The sequence below is a fragment of the Petaurus breviceps genome, unplaced genomic scaffold, assembly GCF_028583685.1.
Source record: "Petaurus breviceps papuanus isolate PSGF00001 unplaced genomic scaffold, PetGlider_PUasm1.0 90925, whole genome shotgun sequence".
NCBI lineage: Eukaryota > Metazoa > Chordata > Mammalia > Diprotodontia > Petauridae > Petaurus > Petaurus breviceps.
The window spans coordinates 27490387-27518151 of record NW_027187380.1 but is presented as its reverse complement, the minus strand read 5'-3'; the positions used below and the strand labels follow the sequence as shown (position 1 = coordinate 27518151).

Here is a 27765-nt window from a genome sequence, read left to right as displayed (position 1 = left end):
TTAGCCTAGGGGCAGGGAAGATCTTTAAAATTTACATTCTTATTACAGAGCTCCACTCCTAGGTTTTAGCCCCAGGGCGGGCCTGACCAGCCACCAGCAGGAGGGACTCCAGATCACCAGCAGCTGTGGCCATCTCCACAATTATCAATACATAGATACGAAGGACAAAATGAGAGGTCAGTGCAGTGAGGACTTTAGGACTTAGTTGGGAGTGCTTAGGCTTTTGTCCCCTGGGGCCAGAAGCAGCTGTGGTGGCTGAGCAGCCACCCCCCACATGACAGCTTCAGCTCCTGGCCTGCAGAGTGTAGGGGGACCAAGCGACTAGTCTGAGGGGAAATTGCTCTTGCTTTAACCTGTGTGGATCTGGATTGCGGTCTAGGGTAGAGATCCTGGGTTGTATGTCTAACTTGCCCAGAGCACGTGGAGGCTTCAGCAAGGGCACCCAACTAATACCTGCAGCAGCTGAAAAAACCCCAGTGTTTAGTACGAAGCTCCCCTGTCTGATAGCAGAGTCCTACTGTGGCAAAAAGCCCAAAAGTCAAGAAATTTAGTGGCAACATGCCCAGGCAAAGGAAACAAAGCAAACAGAAGAATCCAACATTGGACTACTATTTTGGGGACAAAAAGGATCAAAACATGGAACAGGAGGAAAACAGTGAAGTCAGAACTCCTACACCAAAAGCTTCAAAGGAAAATAAGAACTGGTTACAGGCCATAGAGGACCTTAAGAAGCAGATAAGAGAAGTGGAGGAAAAATTGGGAAGAGAAATGAGGATACAAGAAAATTATGAAATGAAAGTCAACAGCCTGACTGAGGAAAATAACACCTTGAAAAACAGACTAACTCAAATGGCAAAAGAGGCTCAAAAAGGCAATGAGGAGAAGAATGCCTTTTTAAAAAGCTGAATTTGCCAGATGGAAAAAGAATCTCAAAAGCTCACTGAGGAGAATCATTCCTTCAGAATTAGATTGGAGCAAATGGAAGCTAATGACTTTATGAGAAATCAAGATGCTGTTAAATAGATCCAAACAAATGAAAGAATAGAAGGCAATGTAAAATATCTCATTGAAGAAACCACTGACCTGGAAAATAGATCCAGGAAAGAGAATTTAAAAATCATTGGACTACCTGAAAGCCATGATCAAAGAAAGAACCTAGAAATCATCCTCCAAGAAATCCTCAAGGAAAACTGCCCTGGTGTTTTAGAACCAGAGGGCAAAATAAGAGGTTGAAAGAATACACCAATCACCTCCTGAAAAAGATCCCCCCCCCAAAAAAATTCCTAGGAATATTAGAGCTGTAATTATAATTTGATAGGAGTGTTTATTAACCAGCCGGTGACTGCCTCTCAGAGGGAATGACAGAGCAAGCTTTCTGTTAGACATAATTTTATAGAAAATGTGGTTGCTAGCAACAGAGTATGTTTCTAAGGGGGTGCAGTGCCATTAGTATTGTTCCTATTGAAGCGAAGCCTTAGTTCCTACTGGAGCAAAGCGAAGCCATGATCCCTTAGAATCTGTGGGAATCTGTGGCATATTTCTAGCAACACAGGTGAAACATTTCTTTACTATTGGGGCCTATTAGGTGGTTTCCAAGGAACCTAGTAGGGGTCCCCTCTAGCAGGTTTAAGGGGCATTGGTGTATGATTTCTGGTGGTCACTCAAATAGCCAGGTTCTGAAATTCCCAGATCAAGGAGAGAATATTACAAGCTACCAGGAAGAAACAATTTGAATATTGTGGAAACACAATCAGGATAACCCAGGATCTGGCAGCTTCTACACTAAGGGATCAAAGGGCTTGGAATGTGATGTTCCGGAGGGCAAAGGAGCTGGGATCAAAACCAAGAATCACCTACCCAGCAAAACTGAGTATCATATTTCAGGGGAAAATATGGTCATTCAATGGAATAGAGGACTTTCAAGCATTCTTGATGAAAAAACCAGAGTTGAATAAAAAATTTTACATTCAGATACAAGAAGCAAGAGAAGCATGAGAAGGTAAACAGGGAAAAGAAATCCTAAGGAACTTATCAAAGTTGAACTATTAACATTCCTACTGGAAAAACAATAATTGTAACTGATGAAACTTTTCTCAGAATGAAAATAGTTGAAGGAAATAGAAGTGTGTGTATATATATATATATATATATATATATATATATATAGGTATATGGGCATATGAATTCATATGTGAATGTGTGTATATATGTTTACAGCTATACATAGATGGAGGGCATAGGACCGATTTAATAGGAAGGGATGATACTTAAAAGGTGAAATTAAGAGGTGAGAGAGGAATATAATGTGAGGAGATGGGGAGAGACAGAATGGGGTAAACTATCTCATATAGAAGAGGCAAGGGAAATGGTTACAATGGAGGGGAAGAATAGGAAGACAAAAGGGAATGGGTCAACCTTATTCTCATTGAATTTGGCTTGAGGAGGGAATAAAATACACACTAAATAGGATATCTCACCCTACAGGAGAGTAGGGGGGAAGGGGATGAGAGAGGGCATAATGTAAGGGTGGGCAGGCTGGTGGGGAGGGAAGTTGGAAGTACCCACTTTTGAAAAGGGACAGGATCAAAGTAGAGAATAGAACAAGTGGGAGGTGGGATAGGAGGGAAGGAAATATAGTCAGTCTTTTACAATATATCTACTATGTTAATGTTTTGCATTAGCTGCACATGTACAACCTATACTGAACTGCTTATCTTCCCAGTAAGGGTGGGTGACAAGGGAGGAAGGAAATGAATCTGGAATTCAAAGTTTTGAAATCACATGTTTAAAAAAAAAAAAAATATATATATATATATATATATATATATACATACATACATATATACTATTATTAATACTCTTTTACATACAATTGGGAAATAAGATATACAGGCACTAGGGCATAGAAATCCACCATGCCCTACTGGAAAAGTCGAAGGGGGTATGGGAGAGAGCAAATTGGAGGAGGGGATATCCTATGGGACTGCTATTTTGGGGCAGTGGATAGGAGAAAAATGGGGAGAAAATTTGTAACTCAAAATCTGGGGGAAATGAATGATGTAAATCAGAAGTTAATAAAGGATTTGAAAAATTAAAAAAAAACAATACTTAGTCTTCCTTTTATCTCATTGAAATTAGATTTTTTCTCCTGTGACATTAGTTTTAGTATTCCTCTATTCATTATTCTTGTTTATAGACCTATACTTTCTGTCTGGCATCCAAAGCTCTTCACAACCTAGCTCCTTCCTTTCTTTTGAGGTCTTTTTTTATACTTTATTACCTGATATGTCATTATTACTATTAAATCAAATGACACTGTCCTCCTGGCTCTGGCTCCCTCTTCTTGACTCTGGGAATTTTCTTTGGTTGTTCCCTTTGTGTACAGTGCTCTCCCTGTTCATCTCTATCTACTGGTTTCTTTTGTTTCCTTTAAATCCCAACTAAAATTCCGTCTTCTATAGGAAACCTTTCCCAGCTCATCTTAATTCTAGTGTTTTCCCTCTCCTAATTATGTCCTGTTTATCCTCTATGTATATATTTGTTTGCTTGTTGTTTCCATTATTATATTGTCAGTTCTGTGCAGACAGGGGCTATTTTTTTGCTTCTTTTTACATACCTGTGTTCCATGTTCTCCATTCTCATATGGTATTACTTGCTAGGTTTTCTATGATCTTGACTTAGGTCCATAGTATTGAAACTTTTTCCATCTAACTGTGTTCAGGTTTTTTTTTTCCCTTTGGCCTGGAAGATCTGAATTGTGGTCTTAATGTTCCTTGGAGTTTTCATTTTTAGTTTCCTTTTAGGAAGTAATAGTGGATTCTTTCTATTTTTACTTTACCCTCTTATTCTAAGAGATTTGGGTAGTTTTCTTTTAAGATCTCTTAAAATGCAGTGCCTAGGCTAATTTTTTTTTGTGGTTTTCACGTATTATAAAGCCAGGCACAAGTAGCTTTCCAGAGGACTGCTGCTGTGAACAGCTTTAAGGTTCTGATCATACCATATAGTGAACTCTCTATTTATTCAGCAGTAAACCAAAGCAAAACATTCACAGAAACCAAAGTATAGCATTCACAATGTTATAACATAAAAACTTACCACTAAAGTGGCCACATAGTTTTCACCAAAGTGTCCACATAGTTTTAAACAAAAGATATCATTCAATAAGTCCTTAACTCAGTTATCCTTAAGGAGCAAACCTCCTTAAGGGACACAAAGTACAAAGGTCAAAGTTATACACCGCTAAGTCACAATGTCTTAGTCTCTCATTCAAAAAGTCTTCTTTCTTCTTTATTAGAAATTAGTTTCCAATCATCCTTAAGAGGTACAAGGTAGAGAGTCCAGAGTCCTTCCACCCCTAGGCCACAGTAAATCATGATCTTCTCAGTCAGCATTAAGCACCCAAGGAGAGGTCTTTTCATCTTGACTTGAGGCTGGCTCCCAAATTCCATGGTTCCTCTTCCATGGGTCCAGTCCTGTCTGAATCTGCCCAGACGTCAACTGGATTCACAAGTAGGCAACTCTCAGCTCCTCATCCATTTCTTCATCCAGTTCCTGTTCCATATTGAAGCTCACAGTGTCCAGTCTACCTCAATATTCAATATTTACTGACAAACCTCTCTATCTCCTTAATGAACTTTCTCTCCCCCAGAGTCTGACCAGTTCTGAACCATTTTCCTGTGGGCTCTGCTTCCCTTCAGCAAAACTCCTCCCACCACAGCCTCTATGTGACTACATTCAGCCCATTAGGGGGCAGAGTTTATCTTCACAACAGGGAAGCTTCCTGTGGCCTCTGCTGCACCCTTCAACAAATTCCCTCCATCACAGACTCCATGTAATTACATACAGCATGTTAGGGGGCAGAGTTTACTTTCAAAGCAGGGGAGGTCTTCAAACTCCCCCCAGGTCTATTAAGGGGCAGGGAAGATCTTCAAATTCCCATTCCCATTGCAGGGAATCATGTAGTCCAACCCTTTTTCCCAGAAATGGAAGCCCACACAAGTGATATCTCATCCACAGTGCCAACAGCAAGTTAGTGGTGGAGATAAATTACAATTTGGGCCTCCTGACTTAGTCTATTGTCTTTAGAGGAATAGTAATTAGTTTTGACACAGTTACCCAGAATGTCACACTTCTTATAAAATGTCTCTATGTGAAACTAGGAAATGAAGTGCAACATTTATAGTGCTTGGCTAGGTTTTTTTTTTTGTTTTTAATTTCTTTTTTGTTTATTTATAGTTTTTAACATTCATTTCCACAAGATTTTGAGTTACAAATTTTCTCCCCGTATTTCCCCTACCCTCCCACCCCAAAATTGTGAGGCTACTGAATTCCCCTTCCCCCAGTCTTCTTTCTCTTATATCCTCTCCCTTACCCCTTTTAACTTTGTAGTAGGGCAAGATGGATTTCTATACCTCAGTGCCTGTATATGTTATTTCCCATTTGCATGTAAAAAACAATTTTTTTTAACATTTGTTTTTAAAACTTTGATTTCCATATTTCTTTCCCTTCTTCCTTTTCCACCACTGGGAAGATGAGCAATTCAGTATAGGTTGTACATGTGTAGTTACACAAAACATTTCCATAGTAGATATATTGTGAAAGACTAACTATATTTCCCTCCATCCTATCCCACCCCCCACTTATTCTATTTTCTACTTTGACCCTGTCCCTTTTCAAAAGTGTGTACTTCTAAATATCCTCTCCCCGAATCTACCCTCCCTTCTGTCATCCCCCCTCTTATCCCCTTCTCCCCTACTTTCCTGTAAGGTAAGATACCTAACTGAGTGTGTATGTTATTTCCTCCTTAAGCCAAATTCAGTAAGAGTACAGCTGACCTATTTCCTTTCACATTCTTGTTCTTCTCCTCCATTGTAACAGTTTTCTCTTTCTTCTTTTATATGAGATAATTTACCTATTCTGTCTCTCCCTATCTCCTCTCATTATATTCCTCTCTCACTTCTTAATTTTATTTTTTCAATATCATCCCTTCCTATTCAATTGATCCTGTGCCCTCTGTCTATGTATACATATACACATATATACACACACAACCTCCTATATAAACATATATATGTATACATATATATGCACATATATATTCCCTTCAACTATTCTCATACTGAGAAAAGTCTCATAAGTTACAATTATTGTTTTTCCATGTAGGAATGTAAATAGTTCAACTTTAGTAAGTTTCTTATGATTTCTTTTTCCTGTTTACCTTCTCATGTTTCTCTTTTCTTGTATTTGAAAGTCAGATTTTCTGTTCAGCTCTGGTCTTTTCATTAAGAATGCTTGAAAATCCTCTATTTCATTGAATGACCATATTTTCCCTTAAACACTATACTCAGTTTTGCTGGGTAGGTGATTCTTGGTTTTACTTCTAGCTCCTTTGACCTCTAGAATATCATATTCCAAGCCCTTCAATCCCTTAATGTAGAAGCTACTAGATCTTTTGTTATCCTGATTGTGTTTCCACAATACTCAAATAGTTTCTTCCTGGCTGCTCGTAATATTATCTCCTTGACCTGGGAACTCTGAAATTTGGCTATAATATTCCTAGGAGTTTTCTTTTTGGGATCTTTTTCAAGAGGCAATAGGTGAATTCTTTCCATTTCTATTTTGCCCTCTGGTTCTAGAATATCAGGGCAGTTTTCCTTCAGAATTGATTGAAGGATGATGTCTAGGCTCTTTTTTTTTTTTATGGCTTTCGGTGGTCCAATAATTTTTAAATTATCTCTCCTGGATCCATTTTCCAGGTCAGTGGTTTTTCCAGTGAGATATTTTACATTGCCTTCTACTTTTTCATTTGTTTGGATCTGCATCTTTGTTTCTCATAAAGTCATTAGCTTCCAGTTGCTCCAATCTAATTTTGAAGCAGTTATTCTCTTCAGTGAATTTTTGAAATTCCTTTTCCATCTTGCAAATTTTGCTTTTTAAGGCATTCTTCTCCTCATTGGCTTTTTGGGCCTCTTTTGCCATTTGAGTTAGTCTGTTTTTTAAGGTTATATTTTCTTCAGTATTTTTTTGGGTCTCCTTTAGCAGGCTGTTCACTCGCTTTTCATGATTTTCTTGCATCATTCTCATTTCTTTTCCCAATTTTGCCTCCATTTCTCTTGCTTGTTTTTCAAAATCCTCTTTAGGTCATCCATGGCCTGTTATCTGTTCATATTTTTCTTGGAAGATTTTGATGCAGGAATTTTAACTTCATTGACTTCTTCTGGTTCCATGTTTTGATCCTTTTTTGTCCCCAAGAAACAATTCTATGGTCTGATTTTGCTTCCTCTGCTTGCTTATCTTGCCAGCCAATTATTTTACTTTTGAACTCTGTGGCACAGAGTGGAGAGAGTTATGTCCCAAATTGCTCGGCATTTTGCCAATGTTGTCAGAGCTATGAGGAGGTCGCCCTCTCTACAGACACCCCAGGCCGTGCCATAATGGCCACGCACACCAGGACCACCACCCAAGACCACGCTCCAGATCCACGCAGGTTAAAGCAAGAGCAATTATCTTCTGAATGGTGCTTGGTTCCCCTAAGATCTGCAGATGAGGAGCTGCGGAGGCAGCTGCATGGCAGCAGCTTCAGCCACCCTGCCGCCACCACCCAGGGGTAGGGTCCAGGCCACGCTCTTCTGTCACCCAGTTCCAACAGAGTTCCCCAGTGACCCTTTACTTTCTCTTTGGCATTCATGGGTTGAGAAGTCTGGAAACTGTCACAGCTGTTGGTGATTCACTCTCCTGAAGTCTGCTCTTGCCAGTCTGTACCACTGGTCGGGGCCACCCCAGGTCTGGGACTGCGCAGCTCATGCGGAATTGCACTTGGCTTCCAGCTTGGTGTGATACACCCTTCCTGTTGCCCTGCCAGGTTGCCTTCAGCAGGAGATTTATTTCTCTCTAATTTTGTGGGTTCTGTAGCTCTAAAATTTGTTTAGAGGCAGTTCCTGCCTCTACTCTGCCATCTTGGCTCCATGCCTAAGTATGAAGCAATTACATCTAATGAAAGAGATAAATAATTAAGAGTAAGCTTTAAGCATTACCTACCATCCCACTCCCATTTACCCTTCCACATTAAAAGCTTCTTTTATGTGAAATAATTTGCCTTTCCTGCTTCTCCCTTCCCCCTTTTCTGAGTGCATACCTCTTTACCACCCCTTAATTTTATGTTTTTGGATATCCCATCATAGTGAACTCATACCCATGCCTTCTGTCTATGCATATTCATTTTCACTAACCTAATGATAAAGTTTTTAAGATTTACAAGCCTTGAGGTGACTAGGTGGTACAGTGAATAGAGCACTGGCCCTGGAGTCAGAAAGACATGAGTTCAAATCTGTCCTCAGACACTGAACACACAAACTAGCCATGTGACCTTGGGCAAGTCTCAACCCCAGTTGCCCTCCAAAAAGCAAAAAAAAAAAAAATTTACAAGCATCATCTTCCCATGTTGGAATATAAACAGTTTAACTTTCTTGAATCCCTTATGATTTCTCTTTCCTGTTTGCCTTTTTATGCTTCTCTTGAGTCTTGTTTTTGAAAGTCAGATTCCCTGTTCAGTTCTGCTCTTTTCATTAGGAATGCTTAAAATTCTTCTATTTCATTAAATGTCTGTTTTTCCACCTGAATGATTATATTCAGTCTTGTTGATTTGTGGTTGTAATCCTAGCTTTTTTGCCTTCTGGAATATCATATTCCAAGCCCTTTGATCCTTTAATGTAGAAGCTGCTAAATACTTATGTTGTCCTAACTGTGGTTCCATTGTATTTTAATTGTTTCTTTTCAGTTGCTTACATTATTTTCTCCTTTTGCTAAGAGTTCTGGAATTTGACTATAATATTCCAAGGAATTTTCATTTTGGGATTTTTTTTTCAGGATGTGATGAATGAATTCTTTCCATTTTACTTTTTGCTTTTAGGATATTAGGGCATTTTTCTTTGATGATTTCTTGAAATATGATTTCCAGGCTTTACTTTAAAAAAATTTTTTTTCAAGATCCTAAGATGATTTTAATTTTATTTCCTTTGCTTAAGCCAAATCATTAAATTTCACAGTGATTTTAAGAGGGAGGTAAGGGGGACAGGGAGAAGGATATGGATTATATCATGGCTGAGTGAGGTAGGATCAATGGGGCCATAGGCCTCTCTGGGGAAGCTGGAGGCACTCTGTCTAGCAGGCAAGTAGGTAATGTTCCAAGATCAGGAAAGCTGGTATGTGATGTCCTCTGAGTCTTCCAGCTTACGAAGCTCTATTGGGCCATCTCTCGCTGTGGCCAGTGAATTGGCATCAGCTCGGCTGCTTTGGAGTCACCCTCAGCTGAGATGATGGCTGCTTTCTTCTGTTACTCAGCCTTTTCTACTATAAATCTGGCCCTCTCTGCTTCTTGCTGAACCACCTCTTTGGCTTCTACTGCCTCTATGAACTGCTTCCCAAAAGTCAGATGTGTCAAAGAAATGTCACTCAAAGGTTGCCACTTGCTCTGTGAGGTCATCACTCACTTTCCTGGAGACTTGTTCTCTCTGGGTGATCAGTTCTCCAGCATCAAATCAAGCTACCACCGACTTGAGTATCTCAGTGGTTATGGATGGCAACACTTGCTCTTCATAGTCCTCACCCATGCTGGTAAAGATTTGGGGCAGCTGATTGGCAACAGATCAGAAGAGAATACATAGAGTGATACTGACATTCTGTAAATCCTTGCTGCCAGTGATTACTGGGACATTCTGTGGCTAGGAATGGCAGTCAGAAATAATTGGTTTCTGTACATGGGATGAGAAAATGAGTCCTTCCCCCTACAACAATGTCGTGGACTCCACGGAACCTATCAAAGATCACAGCTCGGTGGCCAGCATCCACATTATATAAAGCAGAATTGACAACTCCTCCTATAGCAGCTAAGCCACAAACTCACAAACTTGCTAATAGCTTCATACAGTTTAGCAGCCATGTCTCCTTCGTATGGTCTTGGTCTTCTGCCCTCTCAGACCAGACACAACTCTGACCTCCACATGAATTCCCTTACCCTACTTACTGCCCAGGCTTTATTTTTTTTAAAGCAATTGGGGTTAAGTAACTTGCCCAAGGTTACACGGCCTGTTATTTTTTGTGGGTGCTAAGTATCTGAGGCCAGAACTGATCCTGGGTCTCCCAACTCTGAGGCCGGCACTCTTATTCACTAAGCCACTTGGCTGCCCCACAGACTTTATTTTTTTAAACAATGGCTTTCAGGTAGTCTAGTAATTCAAACATTATTTCTCCTTGATCTATTTTCCAGGACATTTGTTTTTCCAGTGAGAATATTTGACATTTTGTTCTATTTTTTTCATTCTTTTGATTTTGTTTTGTTGTTTCTTGATGTGTCATGGAGCCATTAGCTTCCACTTGCCTAACTCCACTCTTCATTGAATTTTTGTACCACCTTTCCCATTTGACCAGTTCTGCATTTTAAGAAATTCTTCTCTTCATTGGATTTTTATGCCTCTTTTAACGTTTGATCTGTTCTGTTTTTTAAGGTGTTATTCTCTTCAGGGGTTTTTTTTTTTGTGTGCCTCCTTTACCTAGCTGTTGACTTTAAACAAAATTTTAAAATAATATTTTATTTTTCCACAATGACATGTAGCAATAATTTTTAATATTTGCATTTTTTTAAGATTTTGAGTTCTGAATTTTGTTCCTCCCTCTCTTGTCTCTTTGAGATAGTACATAACCTGATATAGGTTATACATGTGCAGTCATATAAAATATTTTCATATTAGTCATTTTATTAAAGAAGACTAAAAAAAAGAAAAGAAAGTGAAAAAAATTCTGTATTCAGATAACATCAGTTCTTTCTCTGGGGGCAGATGGCCATGTTTCATCATGAGTCCTGTCAGACTGTGTTATATCATTATGTTGCTAGGACCAACCAAGTCATTCACAGTGTTATCATTCAGTATTGCTATTTCTGTGTACAGTGTTATCCTGGTTGACTTTACCAGTTCATGTGCACATTGGAGAGTAGCCATGCCATGCCAGGCACCCTCCTTCTGCACCAGCCCTCCTACTACATGTACATAAATCTGTACCATCAATATGAATATGGAGTAGATAGAGGGTAACTTTAGAGGGGAAGACACTAGTAGCTGTAGACATAGTGGTATGTGAACTAAATTTTTTAAAAAGCCAGGAACTCTACAAAGTTGAAGTTAGTAGGGAGAGCATTATAGCCAGTGTAAAAGCATAGAAACAGGCTATGGAATATCTTGTGTGAGGAAAAGCAAGTAGGGTACATGGAAGGGAATAATAATGTTCATTTGATAAATTAGGATCCTTTATTTCCAAAAGATGTGCTCTATGGTAAGTGTGAACTTTTCACAGCTATCATTTCCAGCTATCATTTGCTGACACTATGAATCAGTCCTTACATACCTGATTTTCTAAACTATGGGGCATTGCTATGATTAAAAAAGCAAAAAAACAATTTTTTCCTTGCTCATAAGGATTGTTCGGAAAAGACTGTTCAGTGTATAGTAGTGATGCTTCTCGATTTGGCAGTATTTGTTTTACAAAGCATCAACTTCTCCAGCTAAATTGGACAAACATTCTCAGTCTTTACACCAACACCCAGTCTGAGATATTGGCTAATGGTAATTCGAGGATTGAGACCTGTGGGAAGTTAATGAGAAGATACCATCCCATCCACCCACCATCATCCTGTAGCTAATTATTATGCTGATCTGTCTCTATGACCATGGAGCTAGATGTACTGCTGGCTGGATTCTCTACAGCCCAGAGTGGGCAGTGTTGGTAGTTGTGACAGACTGTTAGCTCATTTCTAAATGTCTCTTTAGGCTTATTAGCTGTCTCATGTTGGGGACAAGTTGGAGGCAGAAAAGCCTAAAATCAGATCATCTGTAAGCATACATGGTCACTGTGACTGTATACATTATCTATCCTAAGTAGGAACCTGACCACAGTCAATGGTAGATTTTGTGCACGTTATTTGTAACTATGTTCATGAACACAGAAATAGAAATAGATCTCATCAAATATACTACAGTAGTGAGGTAGCTTATTGCCTTTGTCTGCTATTAATGCACTCAACTTGATTTTCTTCCATAGATAAGGAAAACCACTGCCAGTCAAGTTTATGAAATGGTGTTAACCTATAGTGACATTGTTGATCCAGCTATCCTTGATGAAGTTATGACTATACTCAGTGATACTGCCTGGTAAGTTAATTCATTATTAGAAATAAGCCTACTGGGAAACCACTTATAGTTTCCAAACAAACTGGGGAACTGCTTCTTATTTTTTGTTATCAAAGGTGGAGAAATGGTATCTAGGAAAAAGGAAGGGGAACAAACATTTATTAAGTGTACATTATAATGTGTCGTGCAGTTTACAAATATTTTCTCATTTGAACCTCATAGCAATGTGAAGTATAAATTATCATCCCCAGTTAAGTGATTTACCCAGAGTTATAACTAGTAAACATCTGAGGCCAAATTTGAACTCAGGTCTTCCTGACTCTAGTCCCAGTGCCCCCACTGTGCAACCTGGTTGCCTAATTCATAATCCTCTGAGTTCCTATTCCCAAGCAAAAATTTTGTTAGGATATTAGTTCCCATGGAAGCTCATGAACTGTGGAATGACCACCTAGTTCCAAGAAAATCTTCCCCTTTTGTCCATGATGTCTTTAAATAACTTGGGTTTTCCTAACCAAACCAAATAAAAGGGACAGCTTCTTCAGAAATCTCCATGCAACATAAAATGGAGCTCTCAGGGCTTGACAGTGCTGAGGATTGGGGCTAGAAAGTTGAAACAGAAGAGTTTTAGAATTCTTTTTTTTCTCCCCACAACTGTGGTTTTTTGACATGCAAAAATTGTTTTTCCATGTTAATACTTAGAAGAAAATGATTTAGTATTCTCTATCCCATTCCTTATAGATAGTATGTCCTAGAACAGGAGTGGGGAGCATGCAACCTTTTGACTGAAAATTTTACAGAACAAATCCTTTTATTAAGGGGATTTGTTCTGTGAAGCTTAGATTCTGTCAAAGGGCCACACTTGAGAACCTATGGGACCACATAGCCTTGAGGCTGCAAGTTCCCCACTCCTGTCTTAAAATATTTCCTATCTTATGGGGTTTTTTTATGGATAGAACTGTACCTTCTGTTTTCATTGTGATTCATTTTTTGGGAATTGAAAGTTCTATAGCATTAGGAGTAACATTGAATTAGCTGGTAAGGAATAATTAGAGGGGTTAGTTAGTGAGGCTTTTACTTCATCAATACCAAATTCTGTTTGGAACTGAGGGGAACATTTCAGTCATGGCAAATAGTCATTACAAAGGCATAGAGATGAGACATATATAGAGCATTGTGTGTGAGGACCAACAGATGGACCGGTATGGCATATAACCATAGCATGTGTAGAAGGGAGTAAAATGTAAGAAGCCTGGAAAGATGGTAAGGAATGAAGTTGTAAGAGTTTTAAATACCAAACAGAAGAGTTTGTATTTGTTCTCAGAGGTAATAGTGAGTCATTAGAGTTTACTGAGTAGGAGAGTGGCATGGTAGGACATCACTTGCAGCTATGTCAGGATGGATTTGAGGGAAGAGAGCTGTGAGGCAGGAAGTGCAATAAGAAGGTGTAGCAGCAAGCACTCCAAGCGTCCCCAGGGTTTGCTGCCAAAACAGGTTCTTGGATCTGCTTTGTTAAAGGAAAGCAACTCAAAATGGGTTAACAAGCTTACTTTAATCAGTCAAATATGTATCGTTTACCTAGTTCAGGGGAAAGAGGTCAGCACCCCGAACTTCAGAATATACAGACAGAATTATCAAGACAGAGAAACAGATCAAGTAGACAGTTTCCAAACTGTCCAACCATTACATCCATACCAAATCCCAGAGTCTCATATGATCAAATCACAGAACACTTCTCAAAGTGAGCCCCAAAACAAAGCTACACATCAGGGCTTATATAGCCTTCTCCTGGCTCAGAGAATGTAACAACCTTATTGACTCACTGGCCAATCAAGAAGTATCTACTGAAAAACAAGCCTCCCACACCAGGCTCCAGGTGCACTTTAGCCTAGGGGCAGGGAAGATCTTTAAAATTTACATTCCCATTACAGGAGGCTACTGTAGCAGTTCACATAAGTGGATGAAGGCCAGAACTAAGGCATTTGTGGTGTGTGTAGTAAGGATGGGAGCACTGTGGGGATGGGAGATGCTATGAAGGTAGAATAAGATTTGATAAATAATTAGATATATAGACAAGTGAAGTAATCAGCTCAAGTTTTGATGTAGGTAATCACTGAGGTTTTGAATGTGGGTGTCCTTTATAATAATAGGAAAGTTAAAGTAGTTTTTGGAGAAGAAATAATGAGTTCTGGGGGCGGCCAGGTAGTGCAGGGAGTAAGAGCACGGGCTCCAGTGTTGAGAAGACCTGGAGATCGAATCCCGGGCTCAGACACTTAGCACCCACCCAGAAACACCTGGCCATGTAACCTTGAGCAAGTTACTTAACCCCAATTGCTTAGGGGCGGCCAGGTGGCTCAGCGAGTAAGAGCACCGGCTCCAGTGTCGGGATGACCTGGATCAAATCCGGGCTCAGATACTCAGTACCACACCCAGAAATAACTGGCTGTGTAACCTTGAGCAAGTTACTTAACCCCGATTGCCTTAAAAAAAAATAATAATGAGTTCTGTTTTAGACCTTGTGAGTTTGAGATGATGCTTTGACATCTAGTTTGAAATGCCCAATAGGCAGATGATAATTTGTAACTGTAGCTAAAGAGGAGAAAAGAAGAACCCCACAAGAAGTCCAGAGGGAAAAAAATAGTGTATTGGCTATAAGTATTATAAGAGTACCTAGAAGAAATGAAACGAGACTTAAAATGAGGGGAAATGAACCTTTAATAAAATGTAGGCTTTCCAGAAAGACCACAACTGAAAACATTTTGAAATGGATACACAAGAGACAAAAGAAGCATAGAAAGGTGCATACATTTGATTAGTTGGAATGGACTATGGGAGGAATTTTTATCTGATAATAGAAGAAAAAAAAAGTTTTTTTTTCTCAGAGCCCTAATGTCTTCAAGGGTTATAGATAAAGGCAAATATGGCAGATAGCAAAGGGGTATTTTGGTTTAGTTTTGATTATGTCAGAAAATAAAAATGTGAAGGATAAGTGACTATACTGGGAAAGAAAGAAAAGGAATCAGAGGGAGATCACCATCATATAATAGAGTTGCATTTAGATGAATATTATTTAATCTTAGAACAAAGCATACTTATGGGTATGCCATAAACCTCACTTTCACCTGAACTGGACAAAGAAAAATTGAACACAGACATACAAACACACACACACAAATGTGGCATAGAAATATATTAAACTCAAATCCATCATCAAAGCACAAACAGCAAATAATCACATTTTAAAAGAATAGAACACTCATTAAAAGATGATCAGACAATGAAAATGCCCAGGAAGGGAAGGGAAGAGAGAATGGATAAATTCACCAGTTCCCATTAGCTCCCTAGGGAATATGATCTATAGCAAGTCAGGCAAGTTCTGAGCAAGAAGATTGCTTCTCTATAAGCATATCAGTGAACAATGCCTCTCTTTACCTACATACAATTATAGTCAGTCCAGCATTGTTCTTTTCTTAGGATTGGTTGCCACTCTTTAAAGTGTCTACCTGTACCCGTTCTTCACTCTGAGGGTACTCTTGTGTTTCCTGTCTTATAGGATCCTCCACTCTCCCAAAATGTTAGCCTCCTTTTTAAGCTGGGAAATCTAGATTTCCTAGGAGCTTATATGACTGATATAACACTTCACATAACACATTTCACTTCTCTGGGCCTTAGTTTTGTGCTCTGTAAACTGAAGGAGGTCCCTTTTAGTATAAATGTTCTGTAATTCTAGATGGAGACTTTGGCTTTGGTGTCCTTTTGAACAACAGTTCATTCATTCTCATAGATCCCAAATAAAGAATTACATGTTGAAATAAAACTTGCACATAGGAAACATTTGGAAAATCAAAGTGATCCTATTGATGTGATATTATGGGAATTTCTAAGATGGAAAAGAGGTCTTAGAGATCATCTGGCCAAATTTCACACTAGCCCTATGAATAAAATCTAGCCATGGCCTGGGGCTGGGAGAGGGATTGGGGGGAGGGTGAAGCAAGGTTAGGCTTTGCTTTTAGGGAACATATAATCTAAACCAGATACACTGATATTTATTTACTTGGAATAATAAAAATAATATCTAGAATTTATTATGTATATAATATGTGAACCTTAAAGTTTGTAAAGCACTTTTCCAAACATCTCTTTTTATCTTCACAACAGCTCTCAGAAGTAGGTGCTATTATTGTCCCCATTTTACAGATGAGGAAACTATGGCAGACAAAGGTTTAGTGATTTGCCTGGTATCACACAGCCAGTAACTTTTTGAATCTGCCTTTGAACTCAGATCTTCCTCACTCCAGGCTATACAAAGCAGACAGTCACTGCCATTTACTGTAAGGAATGATTAGGCTATAAAAAAACTTGCCTCTCTTCTAAGTGCAAAAAAGAATTTTGAACTTTTTTTTTTCCTTTTCTCCTTCTACTACCATACATCCTAAATATTTTTCTTCTCTACCTCCTATAATTTTGAAAAAAAATTATATTTATTAATAAAGGAGGATGGGAGTGGCCAGTAAATCAGAAACAATAATAAACTGAGGTACTTATTTATATCTCTAAGTAGTCAGTTGTCTTGTTTCAGATGTCTCATTTGGTTTCCCTTCAGGGACTGATGATTTCTTTCTCACTTCTCCTTTCAGGGACACTGAATTACATTTTGTAAGAGGACAGCGGAACTACCTGTGTGATCTTCTGCAAGTACCCAAACCACAGTTAGTCTCCAAGGTAACTCCAAGGCTCATGCCACAATGTTTACCTTCATAAATATATATATATAATATTTATTATATATATTACATATATTATATATATGCTATATATATAATTATGCATAATTTTGCCTAGAATGTTTAGTTTATACATGGCCATGAAGTGTGTTTCTTGAGATGGCTCTATAATGGTAGGGATAATATAAAACATATTATTAGTAACACATGTGATACTGCCAAAAATCAGTTTCTTTAACTCACATCACGTTAGAGTTATTGAAAACATTCCAGATTCCTGGTTTAATACTCAACTTCCCTAGAAAAGCAAGCATAAAATAATGTAGGAAAAATAGACTAACTCAAATGGCAAAAGAGACCCAAAAAGCCAATGAGGAGAAGAATGCCTTAAAAAGCCAAATTTGCCAGATGGAAAAGGAATTTCAAAAACACCTTCAAAATTAGATTGGAGCAATTGGAAGCTAATGACTTTATGAGAAATGAAGATACTATAGGACAGATCCAAACAAATGAAAAAATAGAAGGCAATGTGAAACATCTTATTGGAAAAACCACTGACCTAGAAAATAGATCCAGGAGAGATAATTAAAAATTATTGGACTGCCTGAAAGCCATGATCAAAAAAAGAGCCTAGACACCATATTTCAAGAAATTATCAAGCAAAACTGCCCTGATATTCTAGAACCAGAGGGCAAAATAGAAATGGAAAGAATTCACCTATTGCCTCTTGAAAAAGATCCCAAAAAGAAAACTCCTAGGGATATTATAGGCAAATTCCAGAGTTCCCAGGTCAGGGATAAAATACTGCAAGCAGTCAGGAAGAAACAGTTTGAGTATTGTGGAAACACATTCAAGATAACACAAGACCTAGCAGCTTCTACATTAAGGGTTCAGAGGACTTGGAATATGCTATTCCAGGGGTCAAAGGAGCTAGTACTAAAACCAAGAATCACTTACGCAGCAAAACTGAGTATAATGCTATAGGGAAAATATGGTAATTCAATGAAATAGAAGATTTTCAAGCAATCTTGATGAAAAAATCAGAACTGAACAGAAAATTTGACTTTCAAATACAAGCAAGAGAAGCATGAGAAGGTAAACAGGAAAAAGAAATCATAAGGAACTTATTACATTTGAACTATTTACATTCCTACATGGAAAAAGGATAATTGTAACTCATAAGACTTTTCTCAGTATGAGGATAGTTGAAGGGAATATGGGTATGCAATACTTTTGTGTTCCCTGCCTTATAGGATTCTCCACTTTCCCAAAATGTTAGCCTCCTTTTAAAGCTGGGAAATCTTTAAGCTGAGAAAGAAATAAAACATAAAATACCCATCTCTGCCAGCAAACATGTACAGCACCCTCACTATCACCATAATAGGAATGCTCTTTAGTGGCACCTTTTCCTCTTTAAGAGCAAGACACCCTGGGGCATGGAGCAAAGATGGCAGCGCAAAAGCAGGAAAACTCCATGGGCTGCCCTATAACCACCCAAAATACCTACAAAATATGACTCTAGGGGTGGCTAGGTGGCACAGTAAGTAAGAGCACTGGCCTCAGAGTCGGGAGACCTGGGATCGTTTCCGGCCCAGATAGTTGGCACCCACACAAAAAAAATAACTGGCCATGTAAACTCCAGCAAGTTACTTAACCCTGATTGCTTAAAAAAATAAAATAAAATATAACTCTGAACAAACTTTAGAGCTACAGAACCCACAAAGTAACAGAGAGAAACAAAACTGCCTTCAGGCAGCCCAGCAGGCCACCAGGAAGGATCCATTGCAGCACACAGGGAGCTGAGCCCAGCCCCATGTGAGCCCGTGGTTTTAGCTCCCATGCACCCCTGAACAGTGGCTGTAGCAGACTTTGGGAGAGTGTATCACCAGCAGCAGTGGTGGTTTCCAGAATTTATCACAAAGAAAATGCTAAAGACAAAGTAAAAGGTCAGTGTAGAACTGTGTTGGAATTTGGGGGGTATGGCGTGGTCCAGCCCCTGACCATTGGGGCGAGAAGTAGCAGAAGTGCGGTGGCCCTGGATCCACTTGCCTCATGGCTGCTTCAGAGTTCCTGGCCTGCAGATTATAGGGGGACCAAGTGACCATTCTAAGGGGTAATTGCTTTTGCTTTAACCTGCTTGGATCTGGATCACTGTCTAGGGTAGAAGTCCTAGGGTGTGTGACCAGGTGCCAGAGCCTGTGGAAGCTTCAGAGAGTGCAGCCAAATAATAGCTCCGGGAGCTGAGAAAATCCCAGCAATTTGGGACAAAGCTCTCCTCTCTGGAAGCAGAGTTCTACTATGGCAAAAAGCTCAAAAGTCAAGTAACAGAATAGCAACATGAGCAAGCAAAGGAAGCCAAACAGGCAGAGTAATCAAACCTTAGATTCCTGTTTTTGAGGACAAAAAGGATCAAAGCATGGAACAGGAAGAAGACAGTGAAGTCAGAACTGCTTCACCAAAAGCTTCCAAGAAAAATATGAACTGTTTACAGGGTATAGACGAGCTCAAGAAGGATTTTGAAAATCAAATAAAAGAAGTAGAGGAAAAATTGGAAGAGAAATGAGAATGATACAATAAAATCATGAAAAGAGAGTCAACAACCTGACTGAAGAAAATAACACCTTGAAAAATAGACTAACTTGGGGCGGCCAGGTAGCACAGCGAGTACGAGCACCGGCTCCAGTGTCGGGATGACCTGGGGATCGAATCCAGGCTCAGACACCTTAGCACCTACCCAGAAACACCTGGCCGTGTAACCTTGAGCAAGTTACTTAACCCCAATTGCTTAGGGGCGGGCAGGTGGCTCAGCAAGTAAGAGCACTGATTCCAGTGTTGGGATGACCTGGGGATCAAATCCGGGCTCAGATACTTAGCACCACACGCAGAAATAACTGGCCGTGTAACCTTGAGCAAGTTACTTAACCCCGATTGCTTAAAAAAAAAATAGACTAACTCCAAATGGCAAAAGAGGCCCAAAAAGCTAATGAGGAAAAGAATGCCTTAAACATCTGAATTTGCCAGATGGAAAAAGAATATCAAAAGCTCACTGAAGAGAATCATTCCTTCAGAATTAGATTGCAGCAAATGGAAGCTAGTGACTTTTTGAGAAATCAAGATACTATTAAACAGATGCAAACAAATGAAAAAAAATAGAAGGCAGTGTGAAATATCTTATTGGAAAAACCACTGACCTGGAAAATAGATCCAGGAGAGATAATTTAAAAATTATTGGACTGCATGAAAGCCACGATCAAAAAAAGAACCTAGAAATCATCTTTCAAGAAATTCTCAAGGAGAACTGCCCTGATGTTTTAAAACCAGAGGGCAAAATAGAAATTGAAAGAATGCACTGATCACCTCTTGAAAAAGATCCCAAAAAGAAAATTCCTAGGAATGTTATAGCCAGGTTCCAGAGTTCCCAGATCAAGGAGAAAATATTACAAGCAGCCAAGAAGAAACAATTTGAATATTGTAGAAGCACAGTGAAGATAACATAAGATCTAGCAGCTTCTACCTTAATGGATCAAAGGGCTTGGCATATTATATTCTGGAAGTCAAAGGAGCTGGGATTAAAACCAAGAATCCCTTACCCAGTAAAACTGAGTATCATGTCTCAGGGGAAAATATGGTCATCCAATGAAATAGAGGACTTTCAAGCATTCTTGCTGAAAAAAGCAGAGCTGAACAGAAAATCTGACTTTCAAATACAAGAAGGAAGAGAAGCATGAGAAGGTAAACAGGGAAAAGAAATCATAAGGAACTTAGCAAAGCTGAGCTCTTTTCATCCCTACATGGAATAACAATAATTGTAACTTAGGAAACTTTTCTAAGTATGAGGATAGTTGAAGGGGGGAATATAAATATATATACACATACATACATGTCTATATAGGAGGTTATATGTGCATATGAATACATATGTGAGTGTGTATATATATGTACAGGTATACATAGAGGGCACAGGATCATTTGAATAGGAAGGGATGATATTTAAAAAATAAAATTAAGAGGTGAGAGAAGAATATAATGAGAGGAGATAGGGAGAGACAGAATAGTTACCCTATTTTTTATCACATATAAATATAATATATTTATATTATTATTTTTATTATATTTAATATAAACAATTTAATATATTAAATTGATATATTATAAAAATAATATATCCTATTACCCTTTTATCTCATATAAAAGAGGCAAGGGAAAACTGTTACAATGGAGGCGAAGAACAGGAAGGTGAAAGGGAATGGGACAACCTGATTCTCATTGAATTTGGCTTAAAGAGGGAATAACATTCATACTCAATTAGGTATCTTACCCTACAGGAAAATATGGGGGTAGGGGATAAGAGGGGGAATGATAGAAGTGAGGGTAGATTGGGGGAGAAGGTAGTTAGAAGCAAACATTTTTGAAAAGGGATAGGATCAAAGGAGAAAATAGAATAAGTGGGGGCAGGATAGGATGGAGGGAAGTATAGTTAGTCTTTCTCAATATAATTAATTACTATGGAAATGATTTGGGTAACTACACATGTACAACCTATATTGAATTGCTTAGCTTCCCAGTAGGGATGGGTAAGGAGGGAAGAAGGGAAAAAATCTGGAACTCAGAGTTTTAAAAACAAATGTTTAAAAATTTGTTTTTCACATGCAACTGGGAAATAAGATATACACATACTGGGGTATACAAACCCATCTTGCCCTACTAGAAAGTTAGGGATGTGTTGGGGGAGGGTAAGAGAGAACATATTGGGGGAATGGGTATTCAATAGGCTTGCTATTTTGGGGTGGAGCTAGGGGAAAGACGGGGAGAAAAAAAGTGTAATTCAAAACCTTGTGGAAATGAATGTTAAAAACTAAAAACTAAAAAATTAATTAACAAATTTACCAAAAAAAAAGAAAATAATGAAGGACAGGTGATTATGTCTATTCTTGTTAAAAAAAGAATAAGTCATGTTTCTTTTGACAGGAAGGGGGAGTGGTTATGGTTGCAGAGTCTGATGATTCTCAAATTATCCATGTTTTCCAATGTCAAATAATTTTTGATGACAAGATGTCTCTATTTTCTTCTTTGAAAATTATTTGGAAAAATCATTTTATTCAGTTCTGTTAATAAACTTTGAGAATTTTTTTATATTGTTGTATTCATTTTTACTAGAATTTTATTTTAAAATTTTACATCAGTATTTATTAGTAATATTAACCTGTAGTTCTCTTTCTTTTGCTTTTCTTTTTCACATTTTAAAATAATTTTTTTTACCTTTAATTCTTTAAACATTTGGAATAATCCACATGGATTCTTCCATCTGGGTCACCAATTTTTTTTATAGGTCTTTTATGGCTTACTTAATTTTATTTTCCGAGATTGAATTTTTTTCAGTTTGAGATTTCTGTTTTTTGTTATTTTATAGTTTTGCATTTAATCATTTCTTTAAAATCTGTTTTGGTAGCATATTTTTATGTGATAGATTCTGAAATTTTTAAAAAGTTTTTCTCTTATGTAATTGTCACCATTTTATTTCGACAATTTGGTTTCTATATCTTTTTGCTCAGTTTAACAGTTTTGCTGTTCTTTTCAAAGACAGCTTTTAGTTTTGCTTATTTATTACTCTGGTTTTCAACATTCTCTATTTTATGCCTATCTTTATTTTATTTGTTGATTGTGTAGTTTTTAAAAATTGGATATCCACTGCATTAATCCCTTATTTTTGTTATGTTTTCAGAATTAAAATTTTTTTCTATGATTTTTTCTTTGACTTATTTATTTTTCAAATATTTGGTTCTCTTTATTTTTTCCGTATGTCCTGTATTACTATTTTTATTGAATTATCATTTGTAAGGGATGTGTTTAGTTCTTCTAAACTTCTTCAGCAGATCATACAATTCTGTATTTCCCTTTTTGTTTTGTTTATCTTTTTTAGATTTGTCCAGCTATGAGTGAGAAACATTACTCTTCTACCATTACATTGTTAGTTATTTAATCCTATAATTATCAATTCATTTAATTTTTGTATAGTCTTAATATTAATATAGTTTTATTGGCAAAGATACCTTGAAGCATAATGGTTTCCATGCTTATCTCTTTTCATGTTGTAAATTTTTACTCTTTCTTTAATATTTTTTTCTATATTTTCCTTTTTCTTTATTGCTTGACTGCAAGTCCTACTTTTCTGCAGTCAATAAAGAAGTAATTTTTCCCCTGGTTAAATGTGCTTCCTATATGCATCAAATTGTTAGGTTTTGGTTTCTCATCCATTCTGCTACTCACTTTCATTTTGTTGACTTTTTGACATTCACATTTTACATTTGTGATTTTGAAGCTGTTTTCTTTCATCTACTTATTTTGTATTGATTTCATCTGCTTCCTATTTTAAATCAACTCTTTGCCCCTGCAGTTAGTTTTGCTTACCACTTTGATTCTAGTCTATTCTAATAGTGTCTCCTGTACTTTCCTATTCCCATTCATTTGCTTTATCCTAAAGTCCCTTGAATTTTCTTAAATTGTTCATTTTTGCTTTTTCTGCTTCTTCTCCTTTGACCATTCTCTTTTGCTACAGCTAAGTGTATGCATCAAAATATTCTCTCCATTCTTCCTAAAACTTTTTATTTCAAATAAGATTCTTTTGCAGCATCCCTTTCCACTCATTTTTTCTTCACTTTATCCTCCTTATATCTCTCCAATTCCAAACTTCCCTGAATTCTCTTTCCAAGATCATGGACTTATTTGTTCCTCTTTTATTATCAGTTTTTCATGAGGGTAGAACTTCTGGAAAACCAAATCTGTGTTCATTTCCCTATTCCACATGTATAATATGTGGAATATATATAATATGTCAATTTGTGTCTTTCATGAACTCTATTAGTCTTACCCCTTGTACTTGCAATGATCAGCTTTTCTTAATTCTAGTAACTTTGCTCTTTTATTTCTTATTTATTCTGTATATACCTTGTTTGTACATATTTATTTGCTTGCTGTCTCCCCCATTAGATTGTGAGCTCCTTGATGGCAAGGACTATCTTTTGCCTCTTTTTGTGTCCCTACTTCTTCCAACAGTGCTAGGCCCCTGATAAATGTTTATTTGCTGAATCAATGAATAACCATTGTGCAGATGTCCACCAGGGAAAGAAATACAATATAAAATTCCCATCTCTGCCAGCAAACATGTACCACACCCTCACTACCACCATAATTGGCATGCTCTTTAGTGGTGCCCTTTCCTCTTTAAGAGCAAGACTCCCATCTTAGTTTCTCATTGTTTTTTCTTATTCTCCCACATCCTCCAAACTTATTGAGAGAGTAAAAAAAAAAAATGTATATATATTACCTCTTTCCACTTAACTATGTACCAGTTGGGTGTGCATCTACCTTCGCTCTACCTGTTTAAGCAACTTCTAACTCCCAGAAAAGAAGTTAATCCACTTATAGGGGAATATGGGATTTAGTCAGGAGTGGCTGTGATGGGGTGGGGTGTGTTTCAGGGATCCCAATAACCAGAGTCCCTGGAAAACAGTCTGGAATGAATTCATGGACCCAAGCATTCTCTGAGTCAAGGTGGTAAAAGTTTGTTATACTTTACAGCGGGCAAGAGTTCTTAAGGAACCTGCAACCTTAAAGGGTAGCGTTAAAGTTTTTATAGGATAATCTTTAGTAGAATGTATGCCAATTATGCTAATTAGGTGAGACAGTGTAGAATTAGGGAGGAGTTAAGGAGTGGTCAGTTCTTAAAGGAACATGCACTTTTAATATCTACTGTATTGGTGTGTTACCCAGAATTCACTGGGAAATAGCCCAAGTGGGGGTTCCTGGGGGTGTAGTTTTAGGCTTCAAATGTCACTGAGTCAGCTAGCAGTCAGGGCTGACTGAGAAAACTCAGGTGGTCCCCATCAATGTCTTGTTAGACAAGATAGATATTGTTATACAGGATGTGTATAATGAGCTAGGGAGTATACAAATGACTGAGTCTAGGACATATATGATAGGTGTGACCCTGTACACAGCTGCTTCAGCCAGTACACAGTTGGGTCAAAACTACTCAATTCTATAAGTGCAGCTGACCACTGTATCTGGAAGAGAGATAAGTATTTTTTTGAGGGCATGCTGCCTGTGAGTTAGTGAGAAACTGCCTGAGACAGTATTTTGAGGCTAGGGAGAAATGTGATTTTACAAACTGATGTTCAAGAACAGGCACCCAAGCACCCCATCAGCTGGTAATGTTTAACTTATCTCTACAGAAAAAAAAAATTTATACATGTTAAACTTTTAAATTTAATCTACATTATTAACATTTTTCCAGCACTGTCTTAAATCTAAACAAAACAATACATCAAACCCTGATTGGTAGCATTTGCCAATTTCTGTGCATGTGCTCACACTGAAAATTTAACATTCAGATCTTGTGAATCAGTGTGAGCTGGCTTCAGCATACTCCCACTTAATATAGTCCACAAAATATTAATTATTATTTTCCTCCTTCTCAAGTCCTTCTTGAACTCCTTATGTTTTTTTTAGCTGCTCCAGGTCCTTTTTTTTTTTTGGCCTTTTACCCTGCAGTTTAGCTACTTTGAAGAATATATTGTGTATAAACATGAAAGAATCCCTTTCATTTAGCTTTTTTTAAAAAATAATTTTATTCAACAACTTTTCTTGTGTTTTTCTTTATGGGGGGTTTAAAAGTTGAATATCCTTCTCCTTCTTAGGTTTGTATTTTTGTAGGAATGACTCAAATGGTTTTCTTTTGTTGAATTTTATTATTGATGATGATTAGGCCCAGTTTTACAAGATATATGATTTTAAGTTGCAATGACAACTTCTTTGCTTTTTGGAATATGCAGTTCCATTCTTTTATTTATTATAATTGCATTGAAATCCAACATTATTTGAATTGGCTTTACCTCATAGGTGAAGGTCTTTTTACTGACTGCTTACAAAATTTTTTACTTGTTATTAGAGGTAGCTATGTGATGTAGTGAATAAAGCTCTACCTGAGGTCAAATCTAGCCTTAGAGACTTATTAATAGCTGTGTGACCTGGATCAAGTCACTTAACTATTATCTGCCTCAGTTTCCTTATATTAGCACACAATACTGCTTAATAGATGCTTATTTCCTTTCTCCATACTGAATTTGCATGAATATTTTTTTCTGGTGACAATCCAGGGATTTTTTCAGTTCGTACTTTGTGGCCTATACTCAAAGATTCATGGGCAGTTTGTTATGTTTTGGTTTTTTTTACATTATTTCATACGTCATGTTATTTAGGATTTAGGGAGACCTGAGCTCCTCAGCTTATCCCATCCCGTCTGTCATATTGACTTCTATGTAATTTATGTATCTTTCTTAAAGTTCTTGCCTTTTGCTTCTTTTACTGAAATTTTGGTTCTTTTTTTGGTGCTCTAAATCTGTCACTCTTATAAGATTCTGTACTTCTTTAGATTCCCATAATGTTTTTTTTTTCATACCATTGATTAATAATTGTTAAGAATTCTGATTTCTGACCTAGTTTTTTTTTCCTGTCATCTTTTTAAAATAATTTTATTTTTCTTGAACCACTTTCAGTTTTCTACTTTTCCATGTTTTGTAAAATTCTGTGAGGATTCTCTTTTTCACTGGGAATATTCATTTTCCTTCATATCATATAAAACTTCTTAATTGTGTTATGACCCTTGGAATTTTACTCATTTTTCTGCTTTTCTGGTTCTCTGTTGGCTTATCTACTTGGGAGTCCTCTATTGGATTTTTGTTCTTTTATCCTTTCTCATGTGTTCCCAATATTTTGTTTCTTTCCTCACCCTTTTGCCTCTCTCCCCCATCCACTGCTGCACAACACTGGACATAGCATTCTGGTCATGGTCTCATCAGGGTAGAGTACCCTTTAATGCAATTAGTTTAAATGCTAAATTTAAAAAGTTAACTTGTTGACTATTATCACATTGTTGATTCACTGAGCTTGCATTCCAATAAAAGCATCAGATTTTTTATTTTTTAGTGAACATCATTCTAAATGTAGATTTATACTTGATATAAGGGAAATATTATTTGCTATTAAAGTAATGCAAAAGTGTAGTGACCTGATCTGGGAGATGATGGGTTTCTCTTCCTTGCAGTTTTTTCAAAGGTTAGATGACCTTTTTGGGAGGTATTTTATAGACACTTGCTGAATTAGATGGCCTTAGGTGTGCCTTCCAACTTTGAGATTCTGCTGCAACTCTGACTTTTAATTGTTGTGTCCTTTCTGCAGATACCCACTCACTGAAGCCACATTTCTGCAGACTGAAGCCTTTGAGAACAGCCCTGTTTTTGTAACAGGAGAACTGTCGATGTTATTGTTCCAGAATGAAGGGGGAGGCTTGATTTTCTTAAGCCAAAAAGAACATAATTTAATATGAAACTGTCAAGTTGAACGCTCTCCCCCCAAAATTTCCTAACAAATGAAATACTCTAGTGGTGTGTCTCTGTACATTTAGAATAAATATAAAGGCATTTTAGCTGTCTATTCTGTTTATTGTTCAGTTGTTGAAATTCAGTGTCTGTAACCACAAGACGGCATCCCCGTGGTCACCGCTAAATTCAGGTAAATTGACAGTGTTGACTAATACTTTCCTTTTACTGAGAACTTAGCAAGACTCCTATAAAAATCATGCTTGTGTTGATGTTTGTTATTCATGATATGTGTGGGAGACAAAGGATGCTAAGACAAAAGGAAATTTTTTTCAAGGAGATAAGACTGAAGAGTTCTTTTTGAGAAGGTGCTCTTACTTGAATGAAGAAAGGAACAAATAGCATTTAAGTGCTTACTGAGTGCCAGACTCTATGCTAAATGCTGGAGAAACAAATACAAAAGATAGTCCCTGCATTCATGAAGTAGAT

The 27765-nt window shown here is 37.5% G+C and overlaps 1 protein-coding gene and 1 pseudogene across 8 annotated transcripts in view; one reads left to right on the top strand and one right to left on the bottom strand.

Annotated features, from left to right (window-relative positions):
- The window catches only part of TBCD (tubulin folding cofactor D), a 572945-nt gene extending 545556 nt beyond the window's left edge, over nucleotides 1-27389 (top strand). For all 8 annotated transcript variants that reach the window (XM_069076616.1, XM_069076621.1, XM_069076618.1 and 5 more), the window contains 3 exons: nucleotides 12091-12200; nucleotides 16814-16898; nucleotides 27137-27389. In XM_069076616.1, coding sequence (XP_068932717.1) covers nucleotides 12091-12200; nucleotides 16814-16898; nucleotides 27137-27151 — 210 coding nt within the window. In that variant the 3' untranslated portion in view covers nucleotides 27152-27389. The remainder of the gene's footprint in view (nucleotides 1-12090; nucleotides 12201-16813; nucleotides 16899-27136) is intronic.
- LOC138152304 (prohibitin 1 pseudogene) lies at nucleotides 8914-10221 on the bottom strand (annotated as a pseudogene).
- Nucleotides 27390-27765: the final 376 nt, after the last annotated feature.